The sequence below is a fragment of the Camelina sativa genome, chromosome 7 (assembly GCF_030686135.1).
Source record: "Camelina sativa cultivar CO46 ecotype springtype chromosome 7, ASM3068613v1".
NCBI classification, from domain to species: domain Eukaryota; kingdom Viridiplantae; phylum Streptophyta; class Magnoliopsida; order Brassicales; family Brassicaceae; genus Camelina; species Camelina sativa.
Genome location: NC_141886.1, coordinates 20,798,324 through 20,817,631, shown reverse-complemented (window position 1 = coordinate 20,817,631; position 19,308 = coordinate 20,798,324). Strand labels below are relative to the sequence as shown.

The following is a 19,308-nucleotide window of genomic DNA, read 5'->3' as shown; positions in this document are numbered from 1 at the left end:
TTTTTCTATTTACGTGTTTACAAAACTAATCTTATTACCACAAAGATCCAATCAACGAAGTGTACCTATGCTTCTGCTACGCTTCCTAGTTTGTCAATTATTCTTGTTTTTTGGTTTTTGAAATTACAGACAAAACCCACATGCTGTCTAATCTTCACATGTGCTGTCTATATTAATATTCCACATTATACAAACAGTAAGAAAAATAAATAAATAATAAAGACATTTCTTGTTTGAACTTTTTTTCCCCCTCCGGCCACAAAATGCCAAAAGATGTTTTCATAATTTTGTCTTTGTGTTGGTCTTACCACTACAGAGAGATCCAATGCTGAAAAATCCGTTGGCGACGTTTGAGATGAACGCCGGCGGTGGGAAGTTCAGGACCGGACTGACTCGAATCCCACCGTTTCCGTTTCCGAAACTCTTTCTGCCCTGTGACTTGAGGTGATAAGGGACTGAAGAAGCTGAGAGCGAAGATGATCTTCTTAAAGGAGACGTGTGTTTAGGAAGATTGTGCGCCTTGTGAGTGTGATGGGTTTCCTTGGGGTTCAAGTTAAGGTTAGGGTTTGGAGTGGAGTTGCTGCGTGAGAGGAAATGAAGGGATCTTATCAGCCCTTTGCTGTTTCGGCCTTTGTCGTAGTTGAGACTTATGCTTCTCTTGAATTGCAAGAACAGTCCTCTTGGCTTGTCGTTGAAATCAGATTCAGGATTCAATAGAAGCTCTTTGAGTCTCATCTTCTTTTCGGGTGCTCTCGATGAGGATGAAGAGGAAGAGGAAGAAGATGATGATGATGACGAGAGAGAAGCTGATCTTTGAACACGGAACGTTACTGCCTGTGGTAAATCTTTCTTGATCTGTACGGGAAGAATCTTGCCATCGAAGAAGAGTTCATCAGCCGGAGACACTTCTTGAACAGAACAACTCGAGCCAAAGCAGAAATCTAAATCTGAACCTGATTCAAGAAGTGTTGTGTCTAATCTGACTTCACCGTCGTCCGTTGAGTCTACATCGTAAGAGAAAGAGATTCTTGGACTAATTCCAGAACCAGAGGCCTCCGAACAACAAACGTCAATAGCCATAACCTCTCTCCCACTCTCTCTTTTTCTCTTTGACACACACACAATATCTCTCTCTCCGTATATATGTATATGTCTCCGTTGGATATCATTCAAGAGCCAAAGCCCGGGAAAAGAATAAAGAGACCTTGAAGATTTGAAAACGATGTTGAAGAATGAAGAATGGATCGAAGAAGATTTTGAAGTCAAAGAAAAGAAAGAAAGAAATGAAGATTCTCAAGTCAAAAATGGCAGCTTCAGCTTTTCTTTTTAATTCTTTTGTAACTTGTCTTACGAAGCTAAGGAGACAATAGGAGATGGAGGGACTAATCAGTTGTTGTAGACTTGTACTTTTCACGATAAAACAAAAAGAAAAAGAAGAGGAACAGCTAAAGAAAAAGGAATAGGGAAAGAAGAAAACAAAATAGTAAAGTAATGTTGAGATTTCAATCTATTTGCCCAAAACGAATATAAAAAAGATATTTACCCATTATTATTTGTCCTCGTCTGTAAATAGATGCTTAAAATGTATGTAGCTGAGCAGTTTATGCAACATAAACTATTGTTGATGTGTTCAGCATAATCCATATAAAGACAAATGATATATGACAAAATAAAAAATGTTAATGATGAGTTGAATCAAACCAACTTTAGTTATTATTTTTAACTGTTTGAAATATGAAGCTAATGTAATCAAGAATGTGTCTTACAATTATCATGCAAGTCGCACGAATACACTGAACGGCGATCACTTAGAGGTTCTCGACTTGCACACAGTACATTAAAAATATATAAATGAATTAGACAAGTAGCAACACTGAGATATTTATTAAATAAATGATAATTGGAAGAATTATTAATAGATATAGCAAAATAAACATCCATTTGATAAATTCGATCTTAAGATCGGAAAATAACATAAGCCCTGTTGTTTCAGCGAACAAGGCTTATGTTACACTGACATCAATTGATTCTTTCTATCGCTCATTTTTCGTTTACTGTCGCTGTTTTCCTTTCTGCTCAAAATAACTGATGTTATTGTCCGTTACTGGCCGTCGCTGAATTTTTCAGCATCTCATTTAATGGAAAAAAGTATCTCTATTTTTTTTTATAAGATGCTTTATTGTTGGGTCAAAAATAAACGAATCAAATTAGTATTATTTTTGGTGTTGCTAAAAGATGTCGCAATAGATGTATCACCAAGTCCGGAAAAAAAACTCCATTTTTCTTTTAAACATTTGTTTATTGTTAATAACTTTTTTTGTTTCCTTGGTAGTAGAATTTCGAGAAAAGTATCACCAAGTAATTTCTTCTGTTTATCTTTTACCTTTATGTTGGAAAGGGCATCTGATAATAGTGTCTGTATTTTGAATCTACATAGTACCACATTATTACATTAATAATAACCGATGGTATCGTTTGATACATTGTACTTGATCATTGCCATATCTTATTTCTTAGATATTTTAGTATGTTTTTCACTATTACATAGATGTATGTAAAGGACAGTAATAATATCCACTAAGATCACTAAACAACATGTTAAAAATATGATTTAATCAGCAATGCATGTTTTCTGGTTTGAAACATTGCAGCTGTAAAGTCGCTCAATGATCTGAACAAATTGGTATATATATTATATATAATTCGCATATTAGGCTTTGAATGGTTGATACATATATTGTAAATCAGACTTTCCATAGTAATATTTTGATAAGCAAAACATCGGACTGTAATATATAATAGACAATAGTATACACTACAAGATATAACTAGTTTGGACTATTATCACAAAAACCCTGAAAAATGAGACTATATAACCTCTGCAAAGCTCCATTTTTTCATCTCACAATCATTTGCAAGAAAAAAAGCCATCTCTTCTTATCATTCTCTCATCTCTCTACCAAAAAAAAGAAAAACCATGGATGCCTCTTCAGGGTCGTGCCTAGACTCCCGGAAGCCTAAAGCAAAAAATAAAAATTTATACATTTTTGTGATCAAAAATGTTATAACTTATAACTAAAATTAGATATATTTTTTATAATAAATTATAGATAATTAGTACTTTGTTTTTAATCTATGAAAATAAAACTTTATGTTATATACTATAAATATATAATATTATATAATTTTTAAATTTATTTTCTTAATTAACACTTTATATCTACGAAAATACAATAATTTTTAAAAGTATATATTGTAAAATACTAGAGATAAATAGAGATACTTTTTAATATATTAAACAAATTTTTGAAACTTAAGAAAAAGAACATTGAAAATATATATTTTACTAATATATCAAATAATTATTTAAATTTGGGGACTAATTAGAAGGCCAATAAAATCTTAATATTAGGGGCCTGAAGCAAATGCCTTTTTTTTAACTCATAGGCACGGCCATGTGCCTCTTCTGCTGCTTACTACACACATAAGGATTTACCATTCAACGTTTAAAATAGATAAGGTATTGAAGTATTGTATTTTAAATCAAAGGTAATTAGATCAATAATACTTTTCCTTATGTATAAATGTGGAAGCTACTAATTGCTGGCGACACCATTATGTATATAGTAAATAAAGAGTCAGGAGATGTTTCTGTGAAATAATGGAAGTAATATGCTCTAATCATGTGAAGAGAATATAGATCACGTACGCGAGTTTTGCCAGTTTATTATATATGCGACTAGGGAGCATGTGTTATGGGGTTTGATCCCATCTCTAACTGAAAGATTATAGAATACCGAACAAGATCTAGAGAGAAGCATCTTCGACTTTTGTTAATTTTTTCTTATTTCTTAAACTGATTTTAGTATTTTAATATGGTAATCATGCAAATTCGTTTTCAGCTGAACAGTTCCATAACTTGCATTATACAAAACTGTTGATACGTTGTTTGTTGTTTTTTGATTTTTTTTTTTTTCGTTTTAAAATTTTAAACTGATACGTTGTTGAATGGTAATTGTATTTGCTACGCCAGGCCCTTTTTTTTTTTTTTCGGTTCAGCAGATCAGTATAGGAAAAATAATATAAATAAATAGAATGTATCTAAAGATAAATTAAAGCGTTAAACGTTTACATTAGTTTAACTTGCACTCTTCAATACAATAAAACTAGAATGTGTTGCTCTCCTTTTCTGACACATCAGTCTCAATTTTAAAGTTGGTATTGACATATCAATTAAAACAGTTAACCAATCAAAATATAAAAATTAATACAACTCATCATATACTACCAATAGAAATTGAACTATGTTCCACACATGTATAATCATGAAGGCATATCACACATATAGCCCTTCCTACTAGGCTTCAATATTCATTATGGCCCAAATAATTTGAATAAAATGATACGACGTCGTTTAACAGTTAGCAGTCTAACGTACAACCAAAGTATATGAATATCTTCATCGCTTTCCTCGATTTACCGATTTATGAGTGAACTATTTCTAAAGTAATGGCTCAGAATCATATACGTTTAATAAAATGAGGTACTTACTCTAAAATTTTTATTTTCTTTTGCGTGTTGGTTAAGGAATTTTCTCTTCTAAATAATATTTTTAACCCAAATTAAAAAATATTCACAGCCCAACTAAAAAAGAAAATAAATATTAAGGTATATTTTTCAAGTTCGTATATCTTTCCAAATAATTAAAAGAAAAAAAAATCTAAATAAAAAAATTATCCCCTTCTAGCAGCTGCCTCTTTCTATTTTTTTTTTTATTCGAATTCCATCGAGTTAAGCAAAAGCCGAGAATGTGGATCATGTGAAAAATAAAATGTGCTGCAATCTCCGAATCTAAGACTTTTTTATGAGTTTTTTTTTCCTGATTTATCTTTGTGTTCGTGGTTTTGGGTTGAAGAGAAATTTTAAGTTTTCCCGATTGAATCTTGTTATGAATTCGGTATTCGCCTTGATTCCAGGGTAAAAGGAAAATTTGACACTTTCAAAGTATTTCTTTGTTAGGTGAATGAAGATTATGAATAAAGTCGACAACTTTATAATGTAAACAAGTTATGGCTTGTGAACATTGTCCAAATTGGTATGGAACTATAGGATTTAGCTCAATGGTGTTTGCTTTAGATCTATTACTGAGTTATTTTATGAACTAAACTGCACTTTAATGCCGAATTGAATATGTGAGCTCATATTCATGAAATTTTAAGAGAATTTTAATGACTTTAAATAAAATCATGGAAAGTATAAAATTGAGGATTCTTAAGTGATTGTTTAGAAAATTGTTTAAAATCTTGCTGATTTGTTTTTCCTAATATTGTAAAATCACTCATAAAATCTTGTAATATCTTTCTAAAAAATATTGTTTTAAACATATTGTTGGATTAGAGGATGATACCAAACATTGTTTTTTTTTTTGGCTATAAACATTATTACATATGTTGTAGGTTTTCTCACATGCTACGATCTCATCAAATAGTGAATTTGCAATTGGTTAGCTGTTGATTTCTGTGTCATCGGAATCTCAGATTTTCCATTATAATCGCATATTTTGTTGATGCGTTTGTGTTCTCTTCATCGCCGCGACGAGTGCGTTGGCTCCACTTCTTGTTACGGAAGTGATGATACAAAATTTTATACAAAAAGGATGTCATGATCTAACATGTACACACATAGAGAAGAAAGAGAGATAAAGAAAGAAGAGAGAGGGTCGCAGTGAAAGTTGAGAGAATGAGAGAGAGATGAGAAAATAATATACATTGACTTCTCTGTCTCACGAGGATGCACATGCTCTTCCCTCTCTTTTAAAGTTTTTGTTTTGATTTGTATTTTTAGTGCTCCCTGTTCACATATGTTTGCTCTCTGCAAGATAACTAGTAAAATATATCTTCTTTCACAATTCACAACAGGTTTGGGTCGGAGCAAAAGCCAGAGCAAAAGTCGGTGGTTTGCGAAGCATAGGTGGAGCCATTTTGGTATTGCTTGACCAGACGGAGGAGGAGTTTCCGCTGGGTTTGTCATCATCGGACGGTGGTGGAAGGTCACCGTATAATCTACCAAGCACTTTTTTCGTCGGACGGTGGTGGAAGGTCACCGTATAATCCATCATCGGATGGTGGTGGAAGGTCACCGCTGGGTTTCTCATCTTTTCTTCTCCCCACTATTTTTTTCTTTCTGGGTATATGAGTTTGGTTTGCGACATCTTCGGTTCTTCTTCTCTGCCTCCCAAAAAATCATAGACTATGATTCACAAATCTCTCTATTTGATGAAAGAGTTTTCATAACTTTTTTTTATAAAGAAAATGATATAAAATCTTAAACCAATAACCGAATATTCGAATTCATTAACAATCCAAGATTCTTTTGTTTTATTTGAATAACATAAAACTTTTAATGACTTTATAAAACTCTTAATCCAATAACAATAGATTTATCAAGATTTTAGATTATTTTTTATAAATCCACAATTAATAACACCAAATTTTAAAAGAGTTTTTAAAAGTCTTGATTGAATAACAACATATTTTACATAACTTTTAAAGTCATTAAAATTCTGTCTAAATCCTAAACCAATACTCCCCTAAAACTGATATACATGACTAAATATAAATTAAAAGCATTAAACGTTTTTAAATAAATCGATCATTTTAAATGTCATATTAAATAAATTATCTTTCGAGACTAATTTATCATAAATATTGTTAAAATACTTAAGTTTCTAACATAATTGATGTATATGTATTTTATAAGTCCGCCACGTTCTTTTGTGCTATTATACTTGTAAACTAGGACCGGACCCGCGCTATAGGGTGGAGAAATATTTTAATGTTGTTAAAGCGGATAAGAATAAATAAGATGTTATAGTATTTGTTTATTATACTGTTTCTGTACGTCCTATTTGCTATTGTTGTTAAAAACCGATTAAAATTGAGCTATATTTTTCTTTGTCAATATTTGAGATTTTTAACACTATTTTTTTAAAAAATTTGATTTTATTAAAAGGAACAAAGGTGAGTGAAATATATAATGAGACATGATATAAATATAATGAAATCATAATTTACTTAACGGGTTGTCAAAACATGAGTAGTTGAATATTATTTTAAAAGTTTGTGTTTATTAATACTAATATATACATAATAGTAATATGTATTTATTTTTCTATGCATCATATTTACATGGGTAATGTATTCATCCAATGTGCCGATCATAGTATATATAATTAATTTGTAGTTTATGACTTTAAATTGTGGTTTTGCAAAATGTATTATAATTTTTGAGTAACAGAAATTGGGCTATAGTTTTAATTGCTACACTTAAAACAATTGGGTGTGGGTTTAATTTTTTGGAGATTTCCGATTTGGGCTTGGTTGACCTTTTTGTAAGTTTTTTTTAACCTCTGTCTGTTTTTTTTTTTGAACAAAAACCTCTGTCTTGATATCTGAAAAATGGATCGTTTTTTTTCATTTCTTCTATCCAAGAAAACAAACCATCGTTTCATCTCCATTTTCTATTTGATCAACCTTAGAGTCGTAAGTTACTTCGTGAGTTTTGACTCTTTTTGATTAAATTCACTACTTCTTCTTTCAAGAAAATATTTTTGAGAAAATTAAATTCATTACTTCTTTCCACAGAATCTTTTTGAGAAAACTGTTAAATCCGAAAAGGGGAGAAACTGCAATTAGTCGAAGCAATTCGGTGTGCTTATGGGGTTGATAAAATTCTCAATAAATTCAATTTTGACCCATGAGTTTTTCGAACCGATTAATCAATTCAATTAGGTTGGTAAGTTGATTTTGATTTTGAATTGCTTTTGTTTATAGGGATATTGTTTAGGGAAACCGATTAATCAGTTTCTTCGATCAAAGAAAACATCTTTCATCGTTTCTTCTTTATCTTCCATTCGATCAACCAAAGATCCCAAATCTACCAGTCTTCCAAATCTTTTTCATAGAGCTGTTAAATCCGACATGTTTACACAACCAATTACTCTAAAGCAATTCGGTGGGTTTATGGGGTTGATAAAAGTGTCAATCGGATTGATTCAGTTTCGCCCACATACTTTCCCGAATCAATTAATCAATTCAATTGTATTGGTAAGTTGTTTTATATTCTCAGCTGCTTTTCTTTATATTGTTTCGATTACATAAGACTATACTCTTACCCTATGTATCCAAAAAAATCGATCTTATATTTGAAAAACATAATTGTGTAGCCAAAACAACACGTGTATTGTATATATTTACAGTATTTTGTATATGATTACTTGACATATTATACATTTTATGCAGTATATGTTGATGAATATACAATCAAACCGAAGGATATATATGAAGACATCATAGTATCCGTAAGATAAGTAGTGGTTTTCCTAAAACATGTTTCATTGTTTTATTTGGAAGAATCTAAACGTGTTGCTTAATTTGGTTTACACAAAACTGCAGGAAATCAAATGAGATGTACTTTCCTACAGTCCAGTATATTACAATAGAGTCTATGTTTGGAAGGGAGAAACAGGAAGGTTAGTTTATAATCTGTCTATTATTTGCGCAAGCTGCTAAGATTCTCTCAGCAAGAATACCCCAAAGTGTACATGATAGACGGTCATCGCTACATATAGAAAAATAAATATGTATTTGAGGAACATTATATAATATATCTCGCAAAAGAATAGTACTAAGTTAAATTACAGTATGACTCTAAGTTCGAAAACAACTTTCTGTTTGTCCTTGTTGTCGACTTGGTAGATCTTCAGCTCGGCGACATTGACAACTTGACCAACTATATCTGTAAAACCACAATGTTCATAAAAATTCATATTATAGTATTACAATGAAATCCCTATATAAGTATTTGAATAAGAAACAGACTTACCAACTAAAATGTTCTCATTCAAACCAGCTTCGTCACTAACGTTTGCAAAATCTACCAGTTTCAGGAAGATGTCATCAGACAACACGGACATGGCGCGATGGAGGTCGTGTTGATCAGAGTCATACGGTAAACATGGTTCGTCACTCTGAATTTTCCAAATGATTTAGTCAATGAAAAAGTTTCAATGATTACCCAGTTTCCAGTGATTATCCGATTCTGGAATTTTTCAAACTGTGACTTCTTTACCGTTGCATGAATGAGGGTACCCTAGTTTTTTTAAAAATAGTAGTAAAATTCAAAAAAATATACAGCTAAATATAGTTCAAATGAAACAATGACAGTAGAGTAGAGAAAACTTACAGAAATATCTGCTAAAACCCTTTCGATAGTCTCTCCGAAGAAGACGGTATATTGCTACCAAGAATGAATGATTTTCACTTGAATTCTGTTTTGAATGGTTTGATTGTTAGCAAATCTGTGATAGGAGTGATTTTGGCAGCCATTGGAGAAAGTCTGCTAAGAGAGAGAGGAAGGAAGCTTAAAGGTATGGTGTATTGGACCTTTTGATACTACAATTATATTTATAGGAAAGAATTACTTATGAACAATTAGGTAAAATATTGTTCCTATAGTTTAGGGGATATTCATCAAATATCCATTTACCGTGAGTCAAACTATTGTTTATAGGTGTTAATTATAGCTTTCTCTCTATTCTTCGAATTAGGGAATATAAAAAGCAGTTATGGATAGCTTGCAAATTTGCAACCGAGATTGATATCTTTTTAGTATATTGAAGAGATTGTTTAGCGTAATGAGTGGCTTTGTTTTTGCGATACCTTTTAAGGGTAATCTTTTTAGTATATTGAAGAGATTGTTTAGCGTAATGAATGGCTTTGTTTTTGCGATTTTAAGGGTAATTATAAATTATAATGAGATTGATATTGTAAAGATTATTGCAATTAATTGTATATTACTTACATAATTTGAATTAGGGAATCTACGAAACTGTTACGATTGCTATCTTTTATATGAGATTTTTTTGCGAAATTTTGGGATTATTATTCGTGATATAGAGGTAAATTATTATATGGAAACCCAACTAATGTCGTTTTTACATGTTTTTTATGTTTTTTTATAGATGTTTGGAGCCCATAAAAATCTATGGAACTAGATAAAACCCAACCTTTGTCAAGTAAATCCGATTTTGAAATTTCGGGTTTGTTTTTTAATAAAATCCGATTGAACTAACACTAAAGTCAATTTTGTCCTTGTCGCTGATGTTGCTAGTTGTATGCGTGAAAGGTATTTTTGTCCGTTGTGTAAGTTGTACTTCTCTTTTACTATAATAGGGATAAGACATATTCACCAATAATATTTTCATCGCATATCACTATTTATATCGCTTCTAATAATATTTTTTAACAAAAATTTATAGTCCTAGATATGTTGCATTGACGACCATCAATGATAACAACAATTACCTAGCTTAAGTGTCTATCTAATAAGTGTCTAAGAAATAAATTAATAATACCAAAAAAACTATAGACCCGGGGTTTAATTTTGGAGTTTTTTTTAGATCTCCTTGGACCCGCATACGTGTCAGTCGTTACGTGACACAATTTTTTATTTTTCGCAAATCGTCTCCACCGACGAGTTCAGGCTGCCTCCGTCGTAATCGTCTTTTGTTACCAAGCCATCTTTGCTTCTCTCGTGGGTTCCTTCCCTTATTCGACGGCCACTGAGCGACTAAAGTCCGATCAGAAGCTTCTACAAGTAATTCAATTGACTCCGAGATCAAAACGATTCTTTTGATGCCGATGTGGTAATATCTCGTCTCTATCTCTTAGTTCCTGGAGAGAAAAGAAACGAATTTTGTGGCTACTTGAATAGTTAATAGTTTTGAATTTCTGATTAGAGAATTGCATGAAGCAGTGTTGAAAATTTGACAGATTCTCTGTGGTGAGTTTGCTTTACCCAATAATAAAGAAAGCTATAAAAGCTTCTTCAATGGAAGCTCATAATTAAATCGAACTGTAGACTTCTTATTTTATCTATGCCTTCAGCTCAATACATTTCGGAAATTTTGATCATGTATTTGCATTTTCACTTGCATAATCAATAAAACTTAAATGTTTCTTCTTGTTCTGTTTTGTTAACTAAGCAGTTCGCTTGAATCGAGTTACAGATTCACTTAATTCAATGGAGGATTTGCATGAAGAATACACATTTTTGTTTGAAGGAATGGTGATAGTGGCTTATATCACCTATGGTCTATGGAGAGGCTCTCTTCTTTTTATTTGTTTCTGGGTAATTTAGGGGGTAGCCATGGCTTTTGGTTCTCCTAGGGTGAAAGCCAATGACACCAAGGCTGAAGAAACTCCAAGTTCATCATCTCCTCCACATGATGACTCCTCTGAAACTGCATCATCGGAACCAGGTACTCTTCTCTTTATAACACACTAGATTCCATTTACGTAGCTTGTCGCTTATTTGGAACCATCTTGATTTATGGTAGCTTAATTTGATGATACATACAGAAAACGAGTTAGGGAATGTTGTTATACATTTGAATTTTGCATTTCTATGGCAAAAGGCTTGTCTTTGTGATCGTACTAAAGAAGTTACAGCGGCTTAACTCTTAGCTACAGGCTAGTGTATCTATTCTAGCCGAGGACTGAATGTAGCAGATTAAGAGTTTTAACTTGGTTAGGGAGCAGACAGTGAGTTGGATTTTCTACGCTTTGTTGTTAGGGCAGTTGGTTGAGAGTTCTGTCTCTTTTTGGTGAATTGGAATAAGAAAAGCAGTTGAATAGTTTTCTTCTTGTCAGTTTCCCTTGCTTCTCACGATTTTAGCTGTTCCCTGTTTTATATTTCTGTTATATGAGTTTTATTGCTTACTCAATTCTTTGATTGCTTGTAGAGTGTGATTTGTATCAAGGTAGTTGGTTTTATGACCCTGGAGGACCTCTGTACACGAACAACTCTTGCCCTGTCCTGACGCAGATGCAGACATGCCAGGGAAATGGAAGACCTGACAAGGGATATGCTCTTGAAGGTGTCACAAAACGATAGCTGCATCTTCCTGATGACTCAGGTCTGCCTTTCGGTTAGATTAATCTCTTCAGTGCTCAGTTTCTTCTCTATGTCTTGTGAAAATAAAATCTATTGGAGATGCTCTAAAAGCCTTTTTATTTTATTTTATAATGGCCATTATTGCCACGGCCCCTAATAGAAATAAAATCCAAAATGCTTTATTCCAAAACATTTTAACTTATACATAAAGATTCTTGCCTTTAAAAACAATAACATTAACATATATTTACAAACCCATAAAAACTGAAATTGATTCTGTAAAAACCTTTTAACTCCCTTCTTCGTTCGTTCATTACGCCGAATCTTCTTCTTCTTCTTCTTCTTCTTCTTCTTTAATCTCCGGTAAATATTTGCTGCCTCTTTCTTCGAAATTGTGAGGTTAATCCCTTTCTTACTTGATTTACTTGTAATCCTCTTTACCATCTCTAGCTAGGGTTCTTCCTCGTTTTCGTTTCCTTCTCTTTACCATCTCTCGCTCACTCTCGTTTGCTTCGTCTTCACCTTCTACTCGCCATCAGTAATACGAAATCGGTAACTTAGAGTTCTCGAATTATATATTGCAAAAAGATTCTTTGGATGTCTCTCTGTCATGATCTTTTGTACTTTATTTTGCTTTGGTTTCAGTTTTGGGTTGAACTAGTGTTGTTGCTTTAATGTTTGCTTGTGTTAATAGTGAATATAATTTGTAATCTGTTTTTGGGGGTGTGATTGTGCTTATCGAACCTAGATTTTTTATTGTTTCGTATTTTATTCTGCTTCTTAGTTGGCGGCCTCTCGTAAAAAAACCCTAGGGTGAAGAAGATGAGTGTTAAAGAAGAAACCTCAGCAAACTCTAAGGAGCTCTTCCTCAAGATTGGTTTGGATGAGGAAACCGCAAGCAACATCCGCAGCAAAACTATTACTTCTGATCTCACTGACATCATCTACGAGGTTCTCTTTTATCACCCCATAAGAAACGCTACTCAACTTGATATATCAGATTGGTCGTCTCTCCGAAATTTTTCCTCAAAGTCTACTGACTTCTTAGGTTTTTGTGCATGCTGGTGTGTCTGATGGATGTGACAGAACTATTGGGAATCTACTTTACTCTGTGAGTTAATGTAAAACCTAATATAGTTTGTTTGCCAATAATGGTGGTAGAAGCTTACTAATGGTGGCAATGATGTTTTGTTAGGTTGCAACTAGGTTTCCTATAGGTTCTTTTGTGCATCGTTTAGAAGCTCTTGTGCATCGTTCAGACTTGATCAAATACATCATGTCCTCTAAGGTTTGTTTTCATCAGTTTACATGATCTGTTTTTTTTTTTTTTTTCTCTTTTTCATCTATATAAACTAAACGTGTTTTGGTTTTCCTTGTGTATTATTACATCTGCAGATTAAGTTACCAGCACAGATGGATGCTGCGTTAAAGTATTTTAAGGATGTTGATTCTAATGGCTTCAACCTGAAAGAATTTGAAGACGCATGTGGTGTCGGTATGAAAATCTTTCCGATGCAATCATTAGCACTAAATGTATATTATTAAGCCAGTGACGACAAGTACTCGAAGTTGATAGTTTCATTTGATGTTATATATTGGAACAGGGGTTGTAGTTTCAGCTGAAGATGTTGAGAAAACTGTTAGTGACGTCTTTGAAGAGAACAAGAAAACAATATTGAAGAACCGTTACCGAGAAGGTTGGTCTTTACATAATTGATATTGTTGCTCTACTATTTGATTTTTTTTTTTGATTTTTATTTGCTTCTCACAGAACGTGATGCATTTATGTTTTTTTTTTTTTTTGTGTGTGTGTAGAGCGTAAACTATTGGTAGATGTCCGGAAAACGTTTCCATGGGCAGATCCTAAGATTGTATCGGTGAGCATATATTATGTTTTCTTAGATGGAAAAAAAAAAACCAAACTTCGATTTGCTGATTGAGATTCATGTTTTAATAGAAACTCATAGGTGAAAAATTGTATGAATTGCTTGGTGAGAAGACAGCAGCTGATAATGAGAAACCGGCAAAAAAGAAGGAGAAGAGAGAGAAGCCTACCAAAGTTGAGGTGAGTGTGCGTAGCTAATGTTCTTATGGTTCTTGTAATGATCTAAGTAAGAGTTTTAAGTCTTCATAACTTTGGAAAAGAAGACTAATGTGGAAGCTGCTTCGCAGCCTTCTGAAGAGGAGCTTAATCCATATTCTATATTCCCTCAGCCAGAGCATAACAAAAGGGTAATAAATCACTTGCCTTTAGTCTTTTGAGTTCTTTCTAAATACTTGCAAGTAGTCGTAGCATGAGAATATGAATAGAGACCATGCATATATGATTTGTATTACTTATAAGCTCTTATTGTGATGAAATGGAACAAAACTGCATTGTGAAACATATGGGAGATATGAATGAGTATTTTGTAAATTTGGTAATATAATTCTGTTGTAACCTTGAGTATATCATGAGTATTACATGATATATTATTTTTCATCAGGTTCACACAGAGGTGTCTTTTAGTGACGGCTCTGTTCTCAGATATAGCAACACTAGAGAACTTCTTGATAAGCATTTGAAGGTGACTGGAGGCAATGTTTACACCCGTTTTCCCCCTGAACCGAATGGGTATCTTCATATCGGACATGCCAAGGTAATAAGTCCATATATGAATGAGGTTTTTAGATACTATCTTATGGATCATAATGTTGTATGCTTGGTAAGACCAACATGTTCGTTATACTGTTTTTGTAATCTAAAACAATGTTTTTTACTTTCAGGCTATGTTTGTAAATTTTGGTCTTGCAAAGGAGCGAGGTGGTTGTTGTTATCTGCGGTAAGAGTTCTTAGCTTTTAGCATAAGATTGCTTCTTCTTCTATAAACACATTGCTTAGGATTCTTTTCATGATTTCTCAGGTTTGACGACACGAACCCTGGAGCCGAAAGAAGAGAGTATATTACTCACATTGAAGAAATTGTTAACTGGATGGGTTGGGAACCCTTCAAGGTATTATCATCATCTTATATGCAACAAATACTTACTAGTTTTGTGTTTAGAGTTGCCTCACCCTTACCTATATTTTTTCTTGTAGATTACATACAGCAGTGATTATTTCCAAGAGTTGTATGAGTTGGCAGTGAAGTTGATAGAGACAGGCCACGCATATGTTGATCACCAGGTTGAACAGAACTAAGTTTAAGCTGATAGTGGATTCGTCAATATCAAACTATGCGCAGAACCGATTCCTAATATAGTATATGGTTTTGTAATCTCAGACTGGAGAAGAGATCAAAGAGTACAGGGCGAAGAAAATGAACTGCCCTTGGAGAGAAAGGCCTATCTCAGAATCTTTGAAACTTTTTGAAGAAATGAAATGTGGAAATATTAAAGAAGGGACTGCGACCTTAAGAATGAAAATGGATATGCAGAATGATAATTATAATATGTATGACCTTATTGCATATCGTATAAAGGTAAGTGCAAAAACAGACTTGTCGCGTAATCAAGATTTTCATGTTTCTCTTTTGGTGATTTGATTTGACGTGTTCATTTTTTTTTGGTAGGTTACGCCTCATCCTCGTACCGGTGACAAATGGTGTATCTACCCAAGCTATGATTATGCTCATTGCATTGTTGATTCTCTTGAGAACATAACACATTCGGTTAGTCTTAGATTTTTATTAATATATGTATCTCTGACATACAATATTCTTATGTGTGTATTGTATAATGTTAAATGTAGCTCTGTACGCTTGAATTTGAAACTCGGCGTGCTTCTTACTACTGGCTATTACATTCTCTACATGCGTCATGTGTGGGAATATTCACGGTTGAATATAAGAAACACTGTGATGTCAAAGCGTAAGGTTGGTCACAAAACTGGAACCTGATCATACATTAACAGCTATGAAAGTCTTTTATTTTTCTTTCTAGAGAATAACGGTTCTGATTATATCATTTTGTTTCTTTTGTTGTAGTTGATTTACCTTGTGGAAAACAATCATGTCAATGGTTGGGATGATCCGCGTCTGATGACACTTGCTGGTTTGAGACGGAGGGGTGTGACTCCGACCGCGATCAATGCTTTTATACGGGAAATTGGCATTACTAGAAGGTTCATTTCTGTTGTTAGCTGTTTTGGTTCACTAGGAATATTTTGATCTATCTTAATTATTTTTTTTGCTAGTAAATCTTCAATTGTATATACTGCAGTGATGGTTGCATGATAAATGTGGATCGTCTTGAGTTTCATATTAGAACGGAGTTGGAAAAAACCGCTCCCCGAGCTATGGTGGTGGTTGATCCTCTTAAAGTGGTCATCACCAATATGGAATCAGATAAGGTCATAGAGCTTGATGCACAAAGGTGGTACGATGGTCGAAGCGACGACCCCTCGGTCTTTTACAAGGTGAGAACTCTGTTTTTAAGGACTTTTTTAATTTTTATCTATGCATAATGTGAAATGCCTTTGGTTTTGGTTTTTGGTAAAGGTTCCTTACTCTAGAGTTGTATACATTGACCGAGATGATTTCCGACTGGAGGATTCAGAAGATTACTATGGGCTTGCCCCTGGTAAATCAGTTCTACTAAGGTAAATGCAATGCTACACATAGACACATGAAGCTTTTTTTTTTTTTTTGGGCAAACACATGAAGCTTTTTTAAGTTACAAAAAATAATAATAATAGTAATGGTTCATGTTTTGCAGATATGGTTACCCTATCAAATGCACTGGTGTTGTTTATGCTGAAGACAATGAAAGTATTGTTGAGATCCACGCAGAGTATTATCCTGTAAAGACGACGTATCATCCTGATATGCCGACGAAGAAACTAAAGGTTCTTTTAACAAACACTAGAACTTTTACCTTGCTAAAAGTCCTCTTTTGGTCTTTATATTTTGAGTTTTCTTTGGCAGAGTTTACATTGGGTCGCTGAACCCTCCCCTGGAATAGAGCCATTGAAGGTCGAACTTCGGCTTTTCGATAAACTTTTTAATTCCGAGGTACGCCATTTTCTCTGTTTTTTTTTTTTCTTCTTTTTCTGTGTGTTTATGGATAATTTAGCCAAGACTTATCACCGTTTCCTGTCGTAAACAAATAACAGAACCCAGCAGAACTAGAGAATTGGCTCGACGACATCAACACAAACTCAAGAGAGGTAGTTTCAAATGCTTTTGCTGTACCAGCCCTTAAAGAAGCTGTGCTTGGGGACATATTCCAGTTCGAGAGGAAAGGTATATTAAAACATTAAAACATTTTGCGGGTGTTTGTTTCCTTTTTCGTTTATTGAAAATCAAGAGCTAGAGATGAAATATTTGAGTTTCTTAACAGGTTATTTTGCGGTTGACAAAGATTCTACCCCCGACAAGCTAGTGTTCAACCGGACAGCCAAATGGAAAGAGATCCCCGGTAAAGCTAGCAAGTGATAATATTAATATTGGACATCAGTTTTTTAGCGTATTTGTTACATATTAATATTAGTGATTACCAATTTATTGATTGTTTACTTAAAATTTGTTGTTTATACAATGTTTTAATACAAGTTTTCAAAGGAAATAAGAGGTCTTGATTGTTGATAATTGTTATACTATATTGGCTTGATACGCACGGAATCAACAACCGTTGTTGCCTTTGTTTTTTGTTTTGTTCATATCTTTAATGTATATTGAGAGTTTGTTCAAGTCTTTGGTCAAAAATTTTAGCTCGTCAACATTACGAGCCATAACCATTGGATCTTCTTTCTCTATCTGCTATAGTGTTATGTTGATACTTATGTCCTACAAAGTGGCCGAAAGCTTTGTGGTAGAGAGACTAAAGAGAGTTTAGTCTTTTCACGCATGTGATTTTGATTGAGTCGAAAAACTGAAAGTGATTGTTGTATATAACTTTTTTTTTGTTTTTTAACCTCCGTCGACATCATTCAATCTTATTTTCTACCTCTACATTGTCCAAAAGTTTAATAATTGGTTCGACGAATGTGGAATTTATGGTGTATATTCTATAGAGGACCATAGAGGCACATGGAAATATTACTGATTTAGGAAGGAATAAGGTGCCCTTTGCCATTGGGGTTTAAGGATAAGAGTGCTGCTGACGTTATTGTACTCCTTTCACTAGGCCTGATTCTATGCTCTCTACATGTGTTTCAGTGCAGAAGTGCATATGGCATCACTTATCTTTTTTTATTTTTTTTTATTTGTGAGTCTTCCTTTTTTTTTTTTCTTTTTTTTTTGAAATGAGACAGTATAATTTTTTTCCCAATGATCAGCAGGATAACAAGACGCAAACCCCCCAAATTATCGGTTCGAACGAAATAATTAAAACTGCATATCTCAAAGAAAAAACGAAATTTACATATGATAAGAAACAAACTTACTAGATAGATAACTTCTCGTGTGGTGCACATAAAATCGTTTGAATAGTTACTTTCATAGAAATGTAAAATGGTCAATCATGTTGTTCTTTGTACAGTTGATAGAATTGTTCACAAACGCACGTGCCAATACACAGTCGACATGTGAGAATGGGATACGAGGTTACGTCACTATTTACCGGAACATGATAATTTTTTCATGGCTTAGGTTTGACTAAAATTTGATCTTGAATAGTTTATGCAAGTGAGGATTACTTGTTTGAAAGAATGTGAACTAGATGAAACACGGAACAAGAAAATGAGTATGTTTATGCGTTATACGTGTAACGAGTGGTTGTAGGATTTGGTGCCAAAATAACACTGTTTGCTTTAAGAGATGGTCATACTCATAAGTCATAACTTTTGTTGTGTAACTTGTAAATGTCTTGTTTCATGAACCAAACCAGCTGGTCTTGTTTTTTTTTACGTTGGTGTCCCTTCTTAAACAACCATCTTGACTTTAGACTTTCGACTTTCTAATAGTCTTTCCATACTGACCTACCTAACCATACCAACAATTAGTATACCGCTCTACTTCAACTCATCATAATTTGTATTTCTTATCCAAAACGTATTGAATTTAAATTCAGTTTAGCAAAGTGTGGGCGGGGTCGGCTAACATATATTATTTTGTTTGAAGTAAACTAAAATGAAGGTGGTTAGAGGATAGTATGTTGGGAAAATATGAGTTTCTGGGATTAAAAGTCTAGTTATAGAGCTTTTTTGTTTGTTTGTTTGTAAGATAGTAAATATAGAGCATTTAAAATTAAACTGTAAGATATGCAAATGATTTGGCCTCGTGAATTATTTTCTTATAAAACTTACATCTATTTCAACTAACATTTATCCGTAATTAATGAATATTTGACCTATACAGTAATGTTTCTTTTCAAATTGGGTCCATTTTACTCAAGTCTTTTCTAAAAAGCTATTGGCGTTTATCAACCAGGTTT

The 19,308-nt window shown here is 33.3% G+C and overlaps 2 protein-coding genes, 1 long non-coding RNA gene and 1 pseudogene across 4 annotated transcripts in view; 3 read left to right on the top strand and 1 right to left on the bottom strand.

Moving 5' to 3' along the window:
- On the bottom strand, window positions 1–1,569 carry LOC104701454 (uncharacterized). The gene has a single exon (XM_010417150.3). It carries the CDS (start codon window positions 1,078–1,080, stop codon window positions 280–282), a length of 801 nt encoding a protein of 266 aa, XP_010415452.2. The 5' UTR covers window positions 1,081–1,569; the 3' UTR covers window positions 1–279.
- A 2,474-nt stretch (window positions 1,570–4,043) lies between these two features.
- LOC104701446 (universal stress protein A-like protein) overlaps window positions 4,044–19,308 on the top strand; it is a 63,000-nt gene continuing 47,735 nt past the window's right edge. The window contains exon 1 of the mRNA XM_010417143.3: window positions 4,044–4,066. The gene's annotated coding sequence lies outside the window, so the exon portion shown is untranslated. The remainder of the gene's footprint in view (window positions 4,067–19,308) is intronic.
- Window positions 7,457–7,971, top strand: LOC147941513 (uncharacterized). The gene is made up of 3 exons (XR_015562174.1): window positions 7,457–7,541; window positions 7,644–7,720; window positions 7,833–7,971. It is a non-coding gene; the product is annotated as an uncharacterized LOC147941513 (long non-coding RNA).
- On the top strand, window positions 10,433–17,522 carry LOC104701452 (glutamine--tRNA ligase, cytoplasmic-like; annotated as a pseudogene). The gene is made up of 25 exons (XR_015562173.1): window positions 10,433–10,705; window positions 11,069–11,320; window positions 11,804–11,977; window positions 12,740–12,906; window positions 13,004–13,066; window positions 13,151–13,243; window positions 13,351–13,450; window positions 13,560–13,652; window positions 13,771–13,832; window positions 13,913–14,020; window positions 14,128–14,187; window positions 14,442–14,594; window positions 14,722–14,777; window positions 14,859–14,949; window positions 15,035–15,121; window positions 15,219–15,416; window positions 15,507–15,605; window positions 15,686–15,809; window positions 15,921–16,057; window positions 16,156–16,351; window positions 16,434–16,534; window positions 16,651–16,780; window positions 16,860–16,946; window positions 17,048–17,177; window positions 17,275–17,522. The product of XR_015562173.1 is annotated as a glutamine--tRNA ligase, cytoplasmic-like (transcript).